This window comes from Orycteropus afer, unplaced genomic scaffold (genome assembly GCF_000298275.1).
Source record: "Orycteropus afer afer isolate SDZICR_OR568_19922 unplaced genomic scaffold, OryAfe1.0 scaffold00294, whole genome shotgun sequence".
NCBI lineage: Eukaryota > Metazoa > Chordata > Mammalia > Tubulidentata > Orycteropodidae > Orycteropus > Orycteropus afer.
The window spans coordinates 895,199-908,536 of record NW_006921881.1 but is presented as its reverse complement, the minus strand read 5'-3'; the positions used below and the strand labels follow the sequence as shown (position 1 = coordinate 908,536).

Here is a 13,338-nt window from a genome sequence, read left to right as displayed (position 1 = left end):
ATGGGGCTTCCTGAGCAGAATTGTAACCCACAACCTACACCCTGAGGCCCCAGAGTCCATCCCTCAGCTGTGCCTCCAGGGCCCACCACTGCCCATGTCACCACCTCAGGCTGGGCTCATGGGCAGCTGACATCTTAGCTCTTTGGCCATAGGAGCTGCTGTCCAGTCATACATACTTCTCTCTCCTCACGGAGTTAGCAGTTCTGGGTCTGTTGCATTTCGTCAAGTCCTGATATTTGAAAATCTGTTGAAACTTGATCCTGTTATCAGCAGCATTAGGTAATTTCCCCAGAGTTATGCAATCCTCAGATCTGATGAGGTCTTCATTTCCTGTTACTGACTTTAAACCAGCTAAGAGACTGACCTTGGTGAGTTTGTCAATACTCTGAGGCAACTACTCTTCAATTGGGGTCTCCCCTCCATTTGGTAGCACCACTGAGATGTTCAGGAGTGACGCAGAAATCTGCCTAAAGGAATTGATGTGAGGTCAGCTTTGATGAAAACTGAGATAGTTAAGCAATCTGCCATTCAGTCATTCAACAGAAATTTCTGGAACTCTTGCTCCATCCCATTCCACCCCAGGGATGCAAGTATGAACTCACTGTGCCTTTGGGGAGACAGACAAGTGGTTGGGAAGTCCCCATCCTCTGTACAAGGTGTGCTGAAGGAGAGACCCATGACCTATAAGGTATAGAGTAGGGGCATCTAAGGCAGTTGTCAGAAGAAGGGAGAGAAGGTTTCCTGGAGGAAGTGACATCTAAATTGAGTTCTGAAGGCTGAGAAGGAGTCAAGCAAAGAGTGGAGGTAGAAGACGTAAGCCAGGAGAAGGAAAAGTGACAAAGGTCAGAGGCCAGGACCAGCACAGAGCGCATTTGGGTAGCTGCATGTAATTCATGTCTAGAGTTTGGATTTGGAGTTGGGGTGGAAGAGATGGGGCTGGTGAGGTAAATGGAGTCCAATCATAAAGGGATGCCTCCACAAGTACTCCAGCTTTCCAGCTGAGCCTCTCCTGTTCTGTGAAGTTCTGTGTTACAGAGTTCCCCAGTGTTTCAGAGATTTCCGGGGGCTATTGCTTACATGGTCCAGTGGTTGCCTATCACATCTCCCTCCCCAAAGCCAGTCACCACGAAGGTGGTGGGAACGTTTACCAGAGCCAGGGATTTGACTGTCATTGTGGCAAGACATGGCCTGGATGTAAGAAGTCAATTATGAGGAAGGAAGCAGGTGTCACTGCCCAACCCCAGAAATCCCAGCCATCTTTTCTCCCTCCCATTCCCAGACCTGGACCCAGGCTGAGCTTCAGCCTCTTCCTGAGGGCCCCCAGCAGTTAACCAGTCAAGCTAGCAGGCTGCACAGCCCAGATCTTGATCGGCTTTCCGGGAGCACTGCCTGTGCTCTGGGTATAGCTCCAAGGGGAGGAGGGCCTCCCAGCCCTGGACACAAGTCTACTGCTCAGCTGGGTTGGTCTACGGAGCCAGGGATAGGGAGTTGGGGATGGTACAAACAGGCTATCACTTGAGGCCTGGACATCAAGTCGCCTCCAAACCTCCACAATTCATTAAGACCTGCCACCCTTATTTGGCATAAGCCCCTCAACTGCCTCCTCACCCACAAAGTGGCCCCTGATAGTCACTTGTCCAATGAGACCCCACCCCTATGGCTATAACTCCCAGAACAAGGTGTGGACCCATGGCCCCAGCTGTGGTTATTGAGTTTTTTTCTGGGGGACTTTGGAACTGATGGCCATGCTCAGTGGTACCTGGAATTCACACTCCCTGAGGCTGGGTCTGCACCCAGTGACTGCAGACCCTAAAGGCAGTCCTGCACTGGGGGTGGGCATGGGGTGGGGCAAAAGAAACTTGAATGTAGAGTGAGAGAGAGGGAAGGGAAAGGAGGGTGAGACAGAAAGGGAAGAAAGAAAGGACAGAGCAAGCAAACTGCTTCTTCCCTATGGTTTTTTCAGTCCCTCATCCGTGATCTTCCAAGGCCAATGAGTTCTCCTCCCGTTTTCTTGTTCTGGGATTCTGTGAGACAATCCCATATCCATAAAACAATTCTTGCTTTTGACTCAAGGCAGCTCAAGTTGGTGCCTTTTCCTTGCAACCAAAGAGAAGCATTCCTAATGGTTAAGGGCATAGATTCTTCAGCCAGAGTGCAAAGGCTGAATCCTAGCTTGGCTGCTTTCTAGCTGTGTGCTCGTGGGCAAGCCACTCATGATAGTATTGACTTCACAGCCTAGATGTGAGGGTTGAGTTAATATGGGTAGAGTACAGCATCTGGTACGTGGTAAATGCTCTACAATAGAGGACCATGTAATTCTTCATCTTCTAGACATGGTTGAGAATGAAGAGGGCACTATTAATAATTATACTTGGACCACAAGCATACACTGGGATGCCCTAGGCAAACAGGGCATGTAAATCACTCATCTCATTTTGTTCTCCAGGGTATTCTGAAAGGAGTATTAGAAGTGGCATAATGAGACAGACTTCATATCCACAAGCTGGTCCAAGGCAGGGTGACTGGGGGAGAAGGCCTAGGCTGAGGGTGGACACATTGGCCTGTGTGGTTGATGTGGAGCCAGAAAGCAGATTCCTACTATAGGAGCAAGGTCAGGGTTAACTTTTCCTTCCTTTCTTCTGATGGATGGTGAGGTCTTTGAAATGGGACTCTCCAAGGCCGAGAGGAATTAATGTCATTTCAGTAATGCGTCACTCTGTGGGCAGTACGGTGAGAAAGGGCTTGAAGAAAGGGCTCAAAGAGGTCCCCAAATACTTCAAGGAGCAAGTTGGGTGGCAGGGGCTCAAGAGCTGTAGGTGGCCTCACCAGGGCCTTTGCGGAGGTCTCCCGACATGCTGCTTCTTGGGCTGCTGCTGCTCCTGCCCCTGTTGGCTGCCACCCACCTGCTGTGGGGCCGGTGGATGCTCAGGTCCCTCCACCTCCCGCCTCTTGTCCCAGGCTTCCTGCACCTGCTACAGCCCAATCTCCCCATCTACTTGCTTGGTCTGACTCAGAAACTTGGGCCTGTATACCGGCTCCGCCTAGGACTACAAGGTGAGTGCCTTCATCCTTCCACGGGAGTGGGGCTACAGGGTCCTCTCCCTGTTGACACTCGGCTCTGGCTCTTTCTCAGAGGTGGTGGTGCTGAACTCCAAGAGTACTATTGAGGAGGCCATGATCAAGAAGTGGGTGGACTTTGCCGGCAGACCCCACACACCATCCTGTAAGAGGCAGGGGCATTTCTTGATGGAAGAGATGGGGCTGGAGGAAGCACAGAGCTGGAGTGTGAGGCCCAGAGGGGGGCACCAGGCCTCTGGCCTCCTCATTCAGTACCTGCCCTCTCTCCCCTCACCTGTAGACAAGCTAGTGTCTCTGGATGACCAGGACCTGGCAGTAGGGGACTACTCCCCACTCTGGAAGGCCCACAAGAAGCTTACCCGCTCAGCCCTGCTGCTGGGCATCCGAAGCTCCATGGAGTCCCTCGTGCAGGAACAGACTCAGGAGTTCTGTGAGGTGAATCTGGCCTCCTGCAGCCACCCCAGGTCAGCCTCACCTCTCCCAACAGCCCCCTGGCCTACTTAGCTCATATTCTTTCTCCACAGCGCATGAGAGCCCAGGCTGGCAACCCCGTGGAAATCCATAAGGAATTCTCCTTGCTCACCTGCACCATCATCTGCTACCTCACCTTTGGAGACAAGGTCCAGGCTCTGTTGCCCTCAGATACCTCTAGCCCATCCCTCGCCCTTTTCTGGGCCTGAATGGAGAGGGCTCCCTCTTTTTCTGGCAGGAGGACTCTCTGGTGCACAGCTTTCATGACTGCATCCAGAACTTGTTAAGCACCTGGGAACACTGGTCCATTCAAATTTTGGACATTGTTCCCTTTCTCAGGGTGAGGAGGCAGAGCCCAGACACCCCAGATCTTGGCATGGGGATGATGGGTGGCATGAGGGAGGAGGCTTCCTTCCCAACAGCTACACACTTTTGCCTCCTGCCCTAGTTCTTCCCCAACCCAAGTCTGTGGAGGCTCAAGCGAGCTGTTGAGAGGAGGGACCAGATAGTGAAGGAGCAGCTGAGGCGTCACAAGGTGGGTTCCTCCCCAGGCCCTCAGCAGAGGTGCCCCTGCCCAGGGCTAGGCAGGTTCTCTGGAATCCCCCCAGTCCTGGACTTGCTGCTACCTTCAGCCCCTCCCACATCAGGCTGGCACTCAGGCCCACTTCCCCTCCTTTTCCCAGGAGAGCCTGATGACCGACCAGTGCAGGGACATGACACACTACATGCTGCAAGGGATGAGGAAACAGAACGTGGAAGAGGGCCCCGGGGGGCAGCTCCTTGAAGGGCACGTGCACATGGCTATGGTGGACCTGTTCATCGGTGGCACGGAGACCACAGCGACCACTCTCTCCTGGGCAGTGGCGTTCTTGCTTCACCACCCTGAGGTGTGCCACCGGGGCAGGAACAAACAGTCCTGGCAGCCTGGCCAGGGAGGGCAAGGACCCAGCTCGCTCTGCTCAGAGCGGTGTGCCCCCTTTAGCTGTGTTAATCCAGAAGGGGTGCCTTCTCCCCACGTGGGAACTGCTACGAGTGCTGGGGCGTGGCTAGGAGCCTGGCAGGCCCACAGGGAAGGGGGCAGTGTTGGAACACCAGGTGCCAGGCTTGTGCCACTTTCCAGATTCAGAAGCGACTGCAGGAGGAACTGGATAGAGAGCTGGGCCCCAGTGCCTCGGATTCCCGGGTCCAGTACAAGGATCGCGCGCGGCTGCCCTTGCTGAACGCCACCATCGCGGAGGTGCTGCGCCTGCGGTCCTCTGTGCCCCTGGCCTTGCCCCACCGTACCACACGGCCCAGCAGGTAGTTTCCGAAGGGTAAGGTTCTGTGGGGAAGACCCAAGCGGGGTCCTGGCCGGCCTCTAACTCCATCCTGCGCACAGCATCCTGGGCTATGACATCCCCGAGGGCATGATCGTCATCCCCAACCTCCTAGGCGCCAACCTCGACGAGACGCTCTGGGAACGGCCGCACGAGTTCTGGCCCGGTAGGTGGCGGTGGCGGGCCGGGACAGCTGCGCTGGCAGAAGTGGGTCTGGGTGGCCCTGATCCCTCTGTCGCTCGCCTGCCCGCAGAGCGATTCCTGCAGCCAGGCGCGCAGCCCAGCGCGCTGACCTTCGGTTGCGGCGCGCGCGTATGCTTGGGCGAACCGCTGGCTCGCCTCGAAGTCTTCCTGGTGCTGACGCAGCTGCTCCGAGCCTTCACGCTGCTGCCGCCTGCAGGCGCCCTGCCCTCGCTGCAGCCCAAGCCCCACTGCGGCACCTCTCTCCAGGTGCCGCCTTTCCAAGTACTGCTGCAGCCCCGGCACGCGGGTGCCCCGAGACTGGGAGAGAGCCAATGACTGCCAGCCGCGCGCCTCAGTTTCTCTCTTTATTGCTCCCATATAAACCCCTCCCCTCCCCCCTGTAAACATAGTGCTGTGAGATCGCGGGCGGAGAAGGCGTCCTCCGGTGGCTGGATAGTGAAGGCGGCCCCTGGCTCTTCTCTCGGTGCGACCCCTCAGTGCTCGGCAGTCGTGCTGGGGCCGAGAGAGGTGGGCAGCGGCTCAGCCTCGGGCCGGGGGCCAGTAGCTTCTTGGTCTCAGCTTCATTTCCGTGAAGGGCACCGAGAAGTCGAAGCCCTTCCAGTGGTACCAGCTCACACCCTGAGAAGGGTTAGGAGAGAGTCAAAGCCAAATGTCCCAATTAATCAGTAATCAGTCTTCTCACCTCTGCTTCCCTCATCATCCTCCACTGCAAAGGACTGGCCCTTGGCAGCCAACAGCCAATAAATCATCTTACAATGACTCGTGAAGTCCACACAGATGAAGGCCCTGAGACACCCAACAGCTCAGTAACTCAGGGAATCCGTCATACTGCTGGGTTCAAACCCAGCCAGGCTGAGCCCCAACCACCCCAGCTCGCGCTGCCTCCCTGGGGTCTCACCTGGTGGTCCACTGTGCTCCCATAGAGCCCATTGAGGTTGGCATAGTGGCAGTTCTTGTACCACCAGGCCCCACGATAGGAGACGGCACAGGAGATAAGCAAGTTGTTGGGGTCTCGGTCACGGGCAGAAAAGACGCTGCCACTGTGGTAGCTCATGGAGTCCCCTGGGGGGGGAATGGGAAGCAGCAGTGAGGGCCTTCCCTGTGGAGCCTGCCCCTAGTTGCCACCCCATCCCACGGCCGCCCCTCACCTGCAGTGCCATGGTAGCCCTCCAGGTGGAGGCGGTAGTAGTCAGCAGCAGAGTCTACTTGGAAAGAGTCGTACTGGGCAAACACGGCCTCGTCCCCAGCCCGCAGATCCACCCGCATGGAGTAGTCGCCAGCTTGGGTCAGGCTGTGCAAGGCCTCGTTGCCTGAGGGTGGAGGGGAGCAAGCCCTCATCAGGGTCTGGGTGTCTATGGGATCCCCACTCTCTCCCTGGTCCCCCAGTCCCTATGAGGCACTGACCCAGCCAGAACTCCCCAGAGATGTTCCCAAAGCCGTGAGCATAGTCCTCCCAGTCCCTCCAGAAGTCTGTTTTTCCATCCATGCGGCGCTGGAAAACCTGGGAGGCAGGTGGGGGCACCATCAGCCCCTGACTCCTGGGGCAACAGCTCTTGCCCTGTGCAGACTCCCAGACTTCCCACTACCACCCACCAGCCAGCCGCCTCCATCGGTCTGCATGTCACAAAACACATCCAGGGGCCGCTCGCGGTTGCCATTGAGGAAGATGGTGGTGGTCCTCGAGGTGCTGACCCCGTTCTTCATCTCCTCCCCACAGTCCCGGGGGAAGGGGATCTTCAGCCCACCTGGAGAAGGAGAGAGATGGGCCAGTCTTCTTTTCAAGCCCTCCACCCCTGCTGGCCCCTAGCCCCACCTCAGTCCCCAGCACCCAGTACCGGTGGTGAAGGTGGTGGACACAGGTGGTGAGAAGCTCTGGTCCCACACAGCCCGGAGCCGGGCACTATACAGGGTGGAGGGAAAGAGGCCACGGAGCTGGTGAGAGGTGATGCCGCCAGAGAGTAGTATTTCCTGTGGAACAGACAAGGGCAAGTCAGGGGAGGAGAGACCCCACCCAGAGAAGCAGAGGCAGCACCTTCTGGACAAAGCCGAGGGAGGCGAGTGGGACAGGGGTGCATCACCTGGGTCTGTCCACCAGGGGTGTCAAAACTGAGTAGGTAGCCTGTGGGTGGGACCTGGGGTTCGGTCCAAGTAAGCATGGCTGTGCGGGGGGTCACCTTCTTGGCTTCCAAGTCCTGGGGGGGCTCCAGCCCTAGGAGGGGAAGATGGGGTAAGAAGATGGGGAATGAGGCCCATCTTGGCTCCCACACCCCTTTCTCCTGTCTCCAACATCCCAGAGGCTGTACCTGTGGTGAAGGTGATGCTGGCCGGGGAAGTGAAATTGGGGCCCCGAAGGCCGCGCACGGTGGCCGTGTAGTTGGTATGAAGCACAAGGTCTTGTAGGGGGTAGTCCTCGGAGCTGCCTGGGGCAGAGCCCTGTAGGGACGGGGCTGAGAGGGGGAAGGCATCACCTGCTGCCCTCCAGGCCCTGCCAAGTCCAGCCTACGCTACCCTGGATCAGCCCCTCCAGAGGCCTCAGTCCCCACTCACCCCCTGGAGCTGTGACCCGGACATTGTATTTGTCCACTGGCTTCTGGGGGGGCTTCCAGTGCAGCAGGGCAGATCCCTCAGTCAAATTCAGTGCACGAAGCTGGGTGGGGCCATCAGGAACTGGAAGAAAGGGAGGGGGTCAGAGCTGTCCCCTGCTGCTCCCCCAGCCTCTGTCCTAAACTCTGCTGGAGCCTCCAATGGCTCTCTTCCCCACCCCCATTCACTCTCAACTCCTACGAAGGTCCTCATTGTCTCGCCCCCCTATCTCCCCGTCCATGTCCCTGTCCCTCTCACCTGTGGTGAGGAAACCTGTGAGAGGCTCGCTCTCCTCAAAGCCTCGGACGGAAACCACAGTCACCTCGTAGCGGGCACCCGGGATCAGCCCCTGGAGTTTCTGGGTCTGGGACCGGCCATCCACCTTCACGCTCTGTGGCTCCCCTGAAAATATGTTGTGGGCTGAGAGGCTGCCCAAGGAACTCAAGGGGAGCCGGGAAGTAGGCACAGGGGCAGGAGAAATGAAAGCAAAGGAGGACATGGGCAAAAGGGGTTCACCTCCATCTGCCAGCTGGTAGGAGACTTTGAAGCTGTCCACCCTGGACAGTGGGGGGATCCAGCTGACCTTGGCTGAGGTCTCCCCGATGTCACTGAATTGGAGGTCACGGGGGCTCTCCAGAACTGGTGGGGGACCCAAGGAATGATGGTGAGGGTACGGGGCAGGGGGGCCAAGGACTCCTCCCTTCTCTCCCTGGATGTACCCACCACCACCCTTTTCCTCTAGACCCTCCCATGTTGTTACTTGCCATCAAGGCAATTCTGACACGTGGCGACCCCGTGTGTGCAGAGTAGAACTGCTCCACAGGGTTTTCAAGGTTGTCATCTTTTGGAAGCAGATCGCCAGGCCTGCGTTCCAGGTGGTTGGGTGCCAACTGCCAACCCTTTGGCTAGTAGTCAAGTGCTTAACTGTTCGTATCAACCAGGGGACTCCAGGTCCCAGCATATGGAGTATAAAGAGACGCCACTTTGGGCCCAGTGTGTGTGCCTGGCATGGGGCCTTGCCTGGGTTGAGGGTGCGGGCAGTGCCCTGGATGCTGTCAGCCTTGTGGGGTCCACGCAGCCCATACAGTGTGAGGCTGTACAGGGTCCCGGGCTGCAGGTCCCGGAGTATGGCTGAGCGCTGGGCCCCCTGCACCGTTAGCTCCCGCTGCAGCAGGGGACGTGGGTGTGGTTCCAGAGTGCTGGGTGATGGGATCCCAAAGCGGAGCAGGAAGGAGTCGAAGGCCTCAGGTGGGGCCTCCCAGTTGAGCCGCAGGGAACTGGTGGTCACGTCAGTCACGGATAGCTGGGACAGGCGGGGCCCTGGCTCCCCTGGGCTCTGACCAGCAGGAGCTTCCCCTACAAGGGTGGGAGAGAAGGGTTTGGGGACAGAAGCACGCTGGCTCGCTTACCTGGGCAGGTGCCTTCCACCACCTCATCCTGGCCTCTACTTCCTCATCTGCAAAATGAGCTAAGGAGGGGCTTGCACCCACAGGAAACGGCCATAGCGGCAACAGATTAGTGTAGTGCCAAGAGCTGCTCAGACAGTCCACACCTTCCTCCCTCCATGGCGCCTTCCTCATGCTCTTGCTCCTTCCCTGGAATCACCACTTCTGGACCCCCCTCCACCCTCCCAAGCCCAGAGTAGAGGTGGGTGAGGCGAAGCAGCTGGCCCTCGCCTGGAGATACCTGTGGTGCCTTCAACCAAGACGGGCCCCAGGCGTGTCCCCTCACGGAGGCCGTAGAGGAAGAACGTGTAGGAGGTGCTGGGCTCCAGGCCCGAGACCAGGACCTTGTGCTGGTTGTTGCTCACGAGCAAAGCCTGGGGCTGCCCATCTGCGTCCTGATACTGGACCACAAAGGAGTCAAAGGGGCCCTGGGCCACTGTCCATGAGAGGTGCAGGGAGTCTGGGGTCACGTCGGTCACTGCCAGTGTCCCCAGGCGGGGCTGTTCAGGGGGTTCGGGGCCCTCTGTGACAGGAAGCAAGGGGGCTGATGTGTCCTCTTCTGGGGCTGAATGAGAGAAGTCCAGAGGAACAGCTGAGCGGCGCACCATGGGGGCCTCCCCCTCCATCTCGTCCCCCAAAGGCGTGACTCCAGGGCTGGCCCAAAGCTGAGGTGGGTCTTTACAAATCCAGGCCATGGCAGCCAAATGGAGAGAAGGGAGCGACCAAGGCTCTTCCAGTACCTTCTTTCTCTTGAACTCCCCTGATTCCTGCTTTGTCATTGATACCTGCCACCCCTAGGCCTTCTCTGGGCCCCAGTGCTATGGCCCACCTCCTCAGGAGGCTGTGGTGGCCCATTACTCCTCTGGTAGCGTAGTGCCTAAGGCACTTGACTGCTAACTAGAAGGCTGGTGGTTCAAACCCACCAGCCACTCCTCGGAAGGAAGGTTGGGCAATCTACTTCCATAGTGATACTGCCTCGGAAACCCAGGGAGGGGTCGTTATGAGTCAGGGCCGACTCGACGGCAAATAACAACAACAACAACAACAACAACAACAACAGGGTTCCTCTAGTGTGTCTGAATCAGCCACTTGCTGTATGCTTATGCACCCCAATGTTCTAGCAGACCCACCTCTGGATACTTGCACAAGCTGCATCCCCACCTGGGAAGCCCATGGTCATCACCCAAGCCAAGAGCAGTTTGGCCCTCCCTGAGCTCAGGCCATGTGCAGCTGCATTCTAGAACAGCTGACAGTGAAAGGGTGGGGGGCTGGCTGGGGAGTCCACTGACCAAATCGTGCAGCCAGGTCAGGCCCAAGTGGCCCAGCAGGAAAACCTGCTCTCAGTGCAGCCACATCTATAGGTTCCCGTCATCCTCTCCTTCTGTCCTATAGGGTCACTGACACCATGGCAATGGGGTTTCTTTGTGTCTGTGTCTCAGTAAATTTCCATTGCAGAAAATGCTCTGGACTTATCCATGGGAGAGGAACTTGCCCCTCTCTGGGCAAAGCCACTCTGCTGGCAGGTATCAGCTGCCCCGACAGAGTAACGGGAGCAGCTGGCAGCAGTGGGGCAGAGAGCAGGCCCAGGAACCACTGCTGGGGCCTTTCCTTCCCACCTGTCCTGTCCTGGCTCCTGCAGTTGACTAGCCTCTGGAAGGGAGTCAGTACTGACACCACCGAAAGTCCTCTTCCGGCCCAGGCAGGAACCCCTCTTCCCTACCTGCCCACTCTGCCCATCTCTTCCTCTTCAGCCCAAAGGCACAAGGAAACCCCCTGAGGCCAGCCTATGTATCCAAGGCTGCCAGGCCAAGATTTTGTCAAGTCCAAGAGGGACAGCCACCCACTCACCTGTCACCCCCAGGGCAGAGGCGGGGCCCAGGCGCTTCCGTCCGAGGAGCCCATAGAGCAAGAACTTGTATTTCCTGCTTGGCTCCAGGCCTTGTATGGTGACCTCACGCTGGTCTCCAGCCACGGGCACTGTCTGGGGCTGCCCATTTGTGTCCCTGTACTGGACCACGAAGGAGTCGAAGGGGCCCTGGGCCACTGTCCATGAGAGGCGCAGGGAACCTGGGGTCTCATCAGTCACTGTGAGCTCCCCGAGGCGGGGTAGGGGCTGCTCCTCCTTCAGGGAAGCTGTGGGAAGGGGTGGGGGGCAAAGACTTAGTCACCTTGGCCCTGGCAACTTCTGGGAGCATGAGGGTCTGGGGAGGGGTCCCTGAAGTGTGGCCTCAGGGAAATCTACCTGAGGAGAGAGACAAGTCTGCTCTTGTCCTGCCCTATGGGGCCGAGGTTGACCAGTGTCTTCTTCTCCCCTAGCTCCTTCCCTACTTTGATTAAGGTTGCAGCACATACATGAAACATCACCACATGAGGAGGAGGGGCTGGGGAGGCTGAGCAGCGCCTCGTTCTCAGGGCCTTGGGTTGCTCTGACCCCCAGCACTCTGACCAGGACACGGCCAGAGCTGAGAAAGACTCCCAGAGGATCTGGGTTGTCATGGAGACGCCCCCAAACAGTGAGGCAACCAACAAAGCTCCTGAGCTCCCATCACCCCAGGGCCATGACCTCCCTTTCCATCCACTTCCCAGCCCTGCATGAACACTACAGTCGGGGGAAGCCAGGTGGCGCAGGGAAGAGACAGGAAGAGACTTGCCTGGGTGGGGGTGGTGTTGACTGACATAGGGCCCCCATAATGAGGGCTTGGGGAGAAGAATTATGGCATCTGAGGGCCCTGGGGCCCCAACTGGCCACCTGCCCCAACCTTGTCTGGCCAGAGTGACTCATGGTCCTGGGAGTGGGGTAAGGGTCAGTGACCTACCCCACCCCTCCTCGGGGGGGGGGGGGGGGTGCTGAGTCAGGGCACAATGACACGGGATTTTTCCAGTCTTTTTGCAGCCAAGTCCTCCTGTATTTTCCACCTCTTGCCTCAGAGTTGGGCGGGTAGGAGGAGGATGTGAGCCTTTACTGAGCGCCAATTGGTATTACTCATAATTATTATGCAGGTGAGGAAACCGAAGCGCAGGGGAATAAAGTGGCCTGTCTATGGCCACACAGCTGGCACACACAGCTGGCAAGGGTTGGAATTGCAAGTTGAACACAGGTCTGCTTGGCACCACAGCCCGTGTTCTTTCTATTATGTCGGCAGTTAGCAAACACAGGAGATGATGCGTATAAAATGCTCAGAATGCTGCCTGGCACACAGTAATCAAAAAAATAATAAAAACCAAACTTGCTGCCATCAAGTCGATTCCGACTCACTGAGACCCCATGTGCATGTGCAGAACCATGCTTCCTGGGTTTTCAATGACTATGACCTTTTAGAAGCAGATTGCCAAGGCTTTCTTTCAAGGTGCCTATGGGTGGATTCAAACCGTCAACCTTTTGGTTAGCAGCCAAGCGCTTAATCATTTGCACCACACAGGGACTCATGGCACACAATAGGGCCTTAATTAAGTATTCGTTTTTTTGTTGGTATGACTTTTAAGCCAAGGCTGAACACAGGAGAATGGATTTTATGGGAAGGACATGAGGCAGCTCTGGGGGGGTTGGGCTGAGATGGGCTTGGAAAAGGTGGGAGGCAGTGCAGTGCTCACCGGTCATGCCTTCTGCAGAGACAGGCCCCATCCGCTTCCGGCCCACCAGTCCATAGAGCTGGAACTTGTATTTCTTGTTGGGCTCCAGGCCGGGGACGGTGACCTTGTGCTGGTCTGCAGCCACAGGCACCACCTGGAGCTGCCCATCCTTGTCCTTGTACTGGACCACGAAAGAGTCGAACTTGCCCTCTGGGACTGTCCATGAGAGGCCCAAAGAGTCAGGGCTCACGTCCACCACTGCCAGCTCCCCCAAGCGGGGAGAAGGTTTCGTGTCTGGAACTGGAAAAGAGAATGCATACATGGAAGGTGACAGAAATGGTAGCAGGCAGACCACCAAGCTCCCTCTGCATGCTGGGGCTCTGAACTGGAGAGCAGGAACAGGGGGTTCCTGAGAGCTGGGAGGAAGCGGGAGGCAGAGGACAAGGATAAAAGAGGAGCCAGGGAATACAGCAGGTGGCCCTGGTCATGTAGGAAGGGTAGGTGGAAGATGGCAGTGGAGGGAAGGAAGGGAGCTCAGGGCATTGAAGTCACTGGACCCAGTAAATAAATGATCCCTAGGCACTAACCAGGCAGGAGCTCTGGTAGCGTAGTGCCTAAGGCACTTGACTGCTAACCAGAAGGCTGGCGGTTCAAACCCACCAGCCACTCCT

The 13,338-nt window shown here is 57.3% G+C and overlaps 2 protein-coding genes across 2 annotated transcripts in view; one reads left to right on the top strand and one right to left on the bottom strand.

Annotated features, from left to right (window-relative positions):
* The first annotated feature begins 2,852 nt into the window (after positions 1-2,852).
* Positions 2,853-5,384, top strand: LOC103206006 (steroid 21-hydroxylase). The gene is made up of 10 exons (XM_007951446.1): positions 2,853-3,054; positions 3,134-3,223; positions 3,359-3,513; positions 3,603-3,698; positions 3,788-3,889; positions 3,998-4,084; positions 4,233-4,436; positions 4,670-4,848; positions 4,928-5,031; positions 5,119-5,384. Exons 1-10 carry the CDS (start codon positions 2,853-2,855, stop codon positions 5,382-5,384), a joined length of 1,485 nt encoding a protein of 494 aa, XP_007949637.1.
* Positions 5,385-5,588: 204 nt separating this feature from the next.
* Positions 5,589-13,338, bottom strand: part of TNXB (tenascin XB) — a 66,218-nt gene continuing 58,468 nt past the window's right edge. The window contains 15 exon segments of the mRNA XM_042782369.1: positions 5,589-5,687; positions 5,968-6,131; positions 6,218-6,379; positions 6,474-6,570; positions 6,663-6,814; positions 6,905-7,037; positions 7,148-7,278; positions 7,373-7,516; positions 7,617-7,736; positions 7,911-8,054; positions 8,169-8,291; positions 8,673-9,008; positions 9,339-9,662; positions 10,946-11,230; positions 12,689-12,967. Of these exon segments, the coding sequence (XP_042638303.1) occupies positions 5,589-5,687; positions 5,968-6,131; positions 6,218-6,379; positions 6,474-6,570; positions 6,663-6,814; positions 6,905-7,037; positions 7,148-7,278; positions 7,373-7,516; positions 7,617-7,736; positions 7,911-8,054; positions 8,169-8,291; positions 8,673-9,008; positions 9,339-9,662; positions 10,946-11,230; positions 12,689-12,967 (2,693 nt within the window).

Excerpts from the sequence above, each read along its gene's own strand:
- LOC103206006 (XM_007951446.1), top strand. The coding sequence starts at position 2,853 with ATGCTGCTTCTTGGGCTGCTGCTGCTCCTGCCCCTGTTGGCTGCCACC. Across the intron at positions 3,224-3,358 it reads CAGACCCCACACACCATCCT|ACAAGCTAGTGTCTCTGGAT; the intron begins GTAAGAGGCAGG and ends CCTCACCTGTAG. Across the intron at positions 3,699-3,787 it reads ACCTCACCTTTGGAGACAAG|GAGGACTCTCTGGTGCACAG; the intron begins GTCCAGGCTCTG and ends TTTTTCTGGCAG.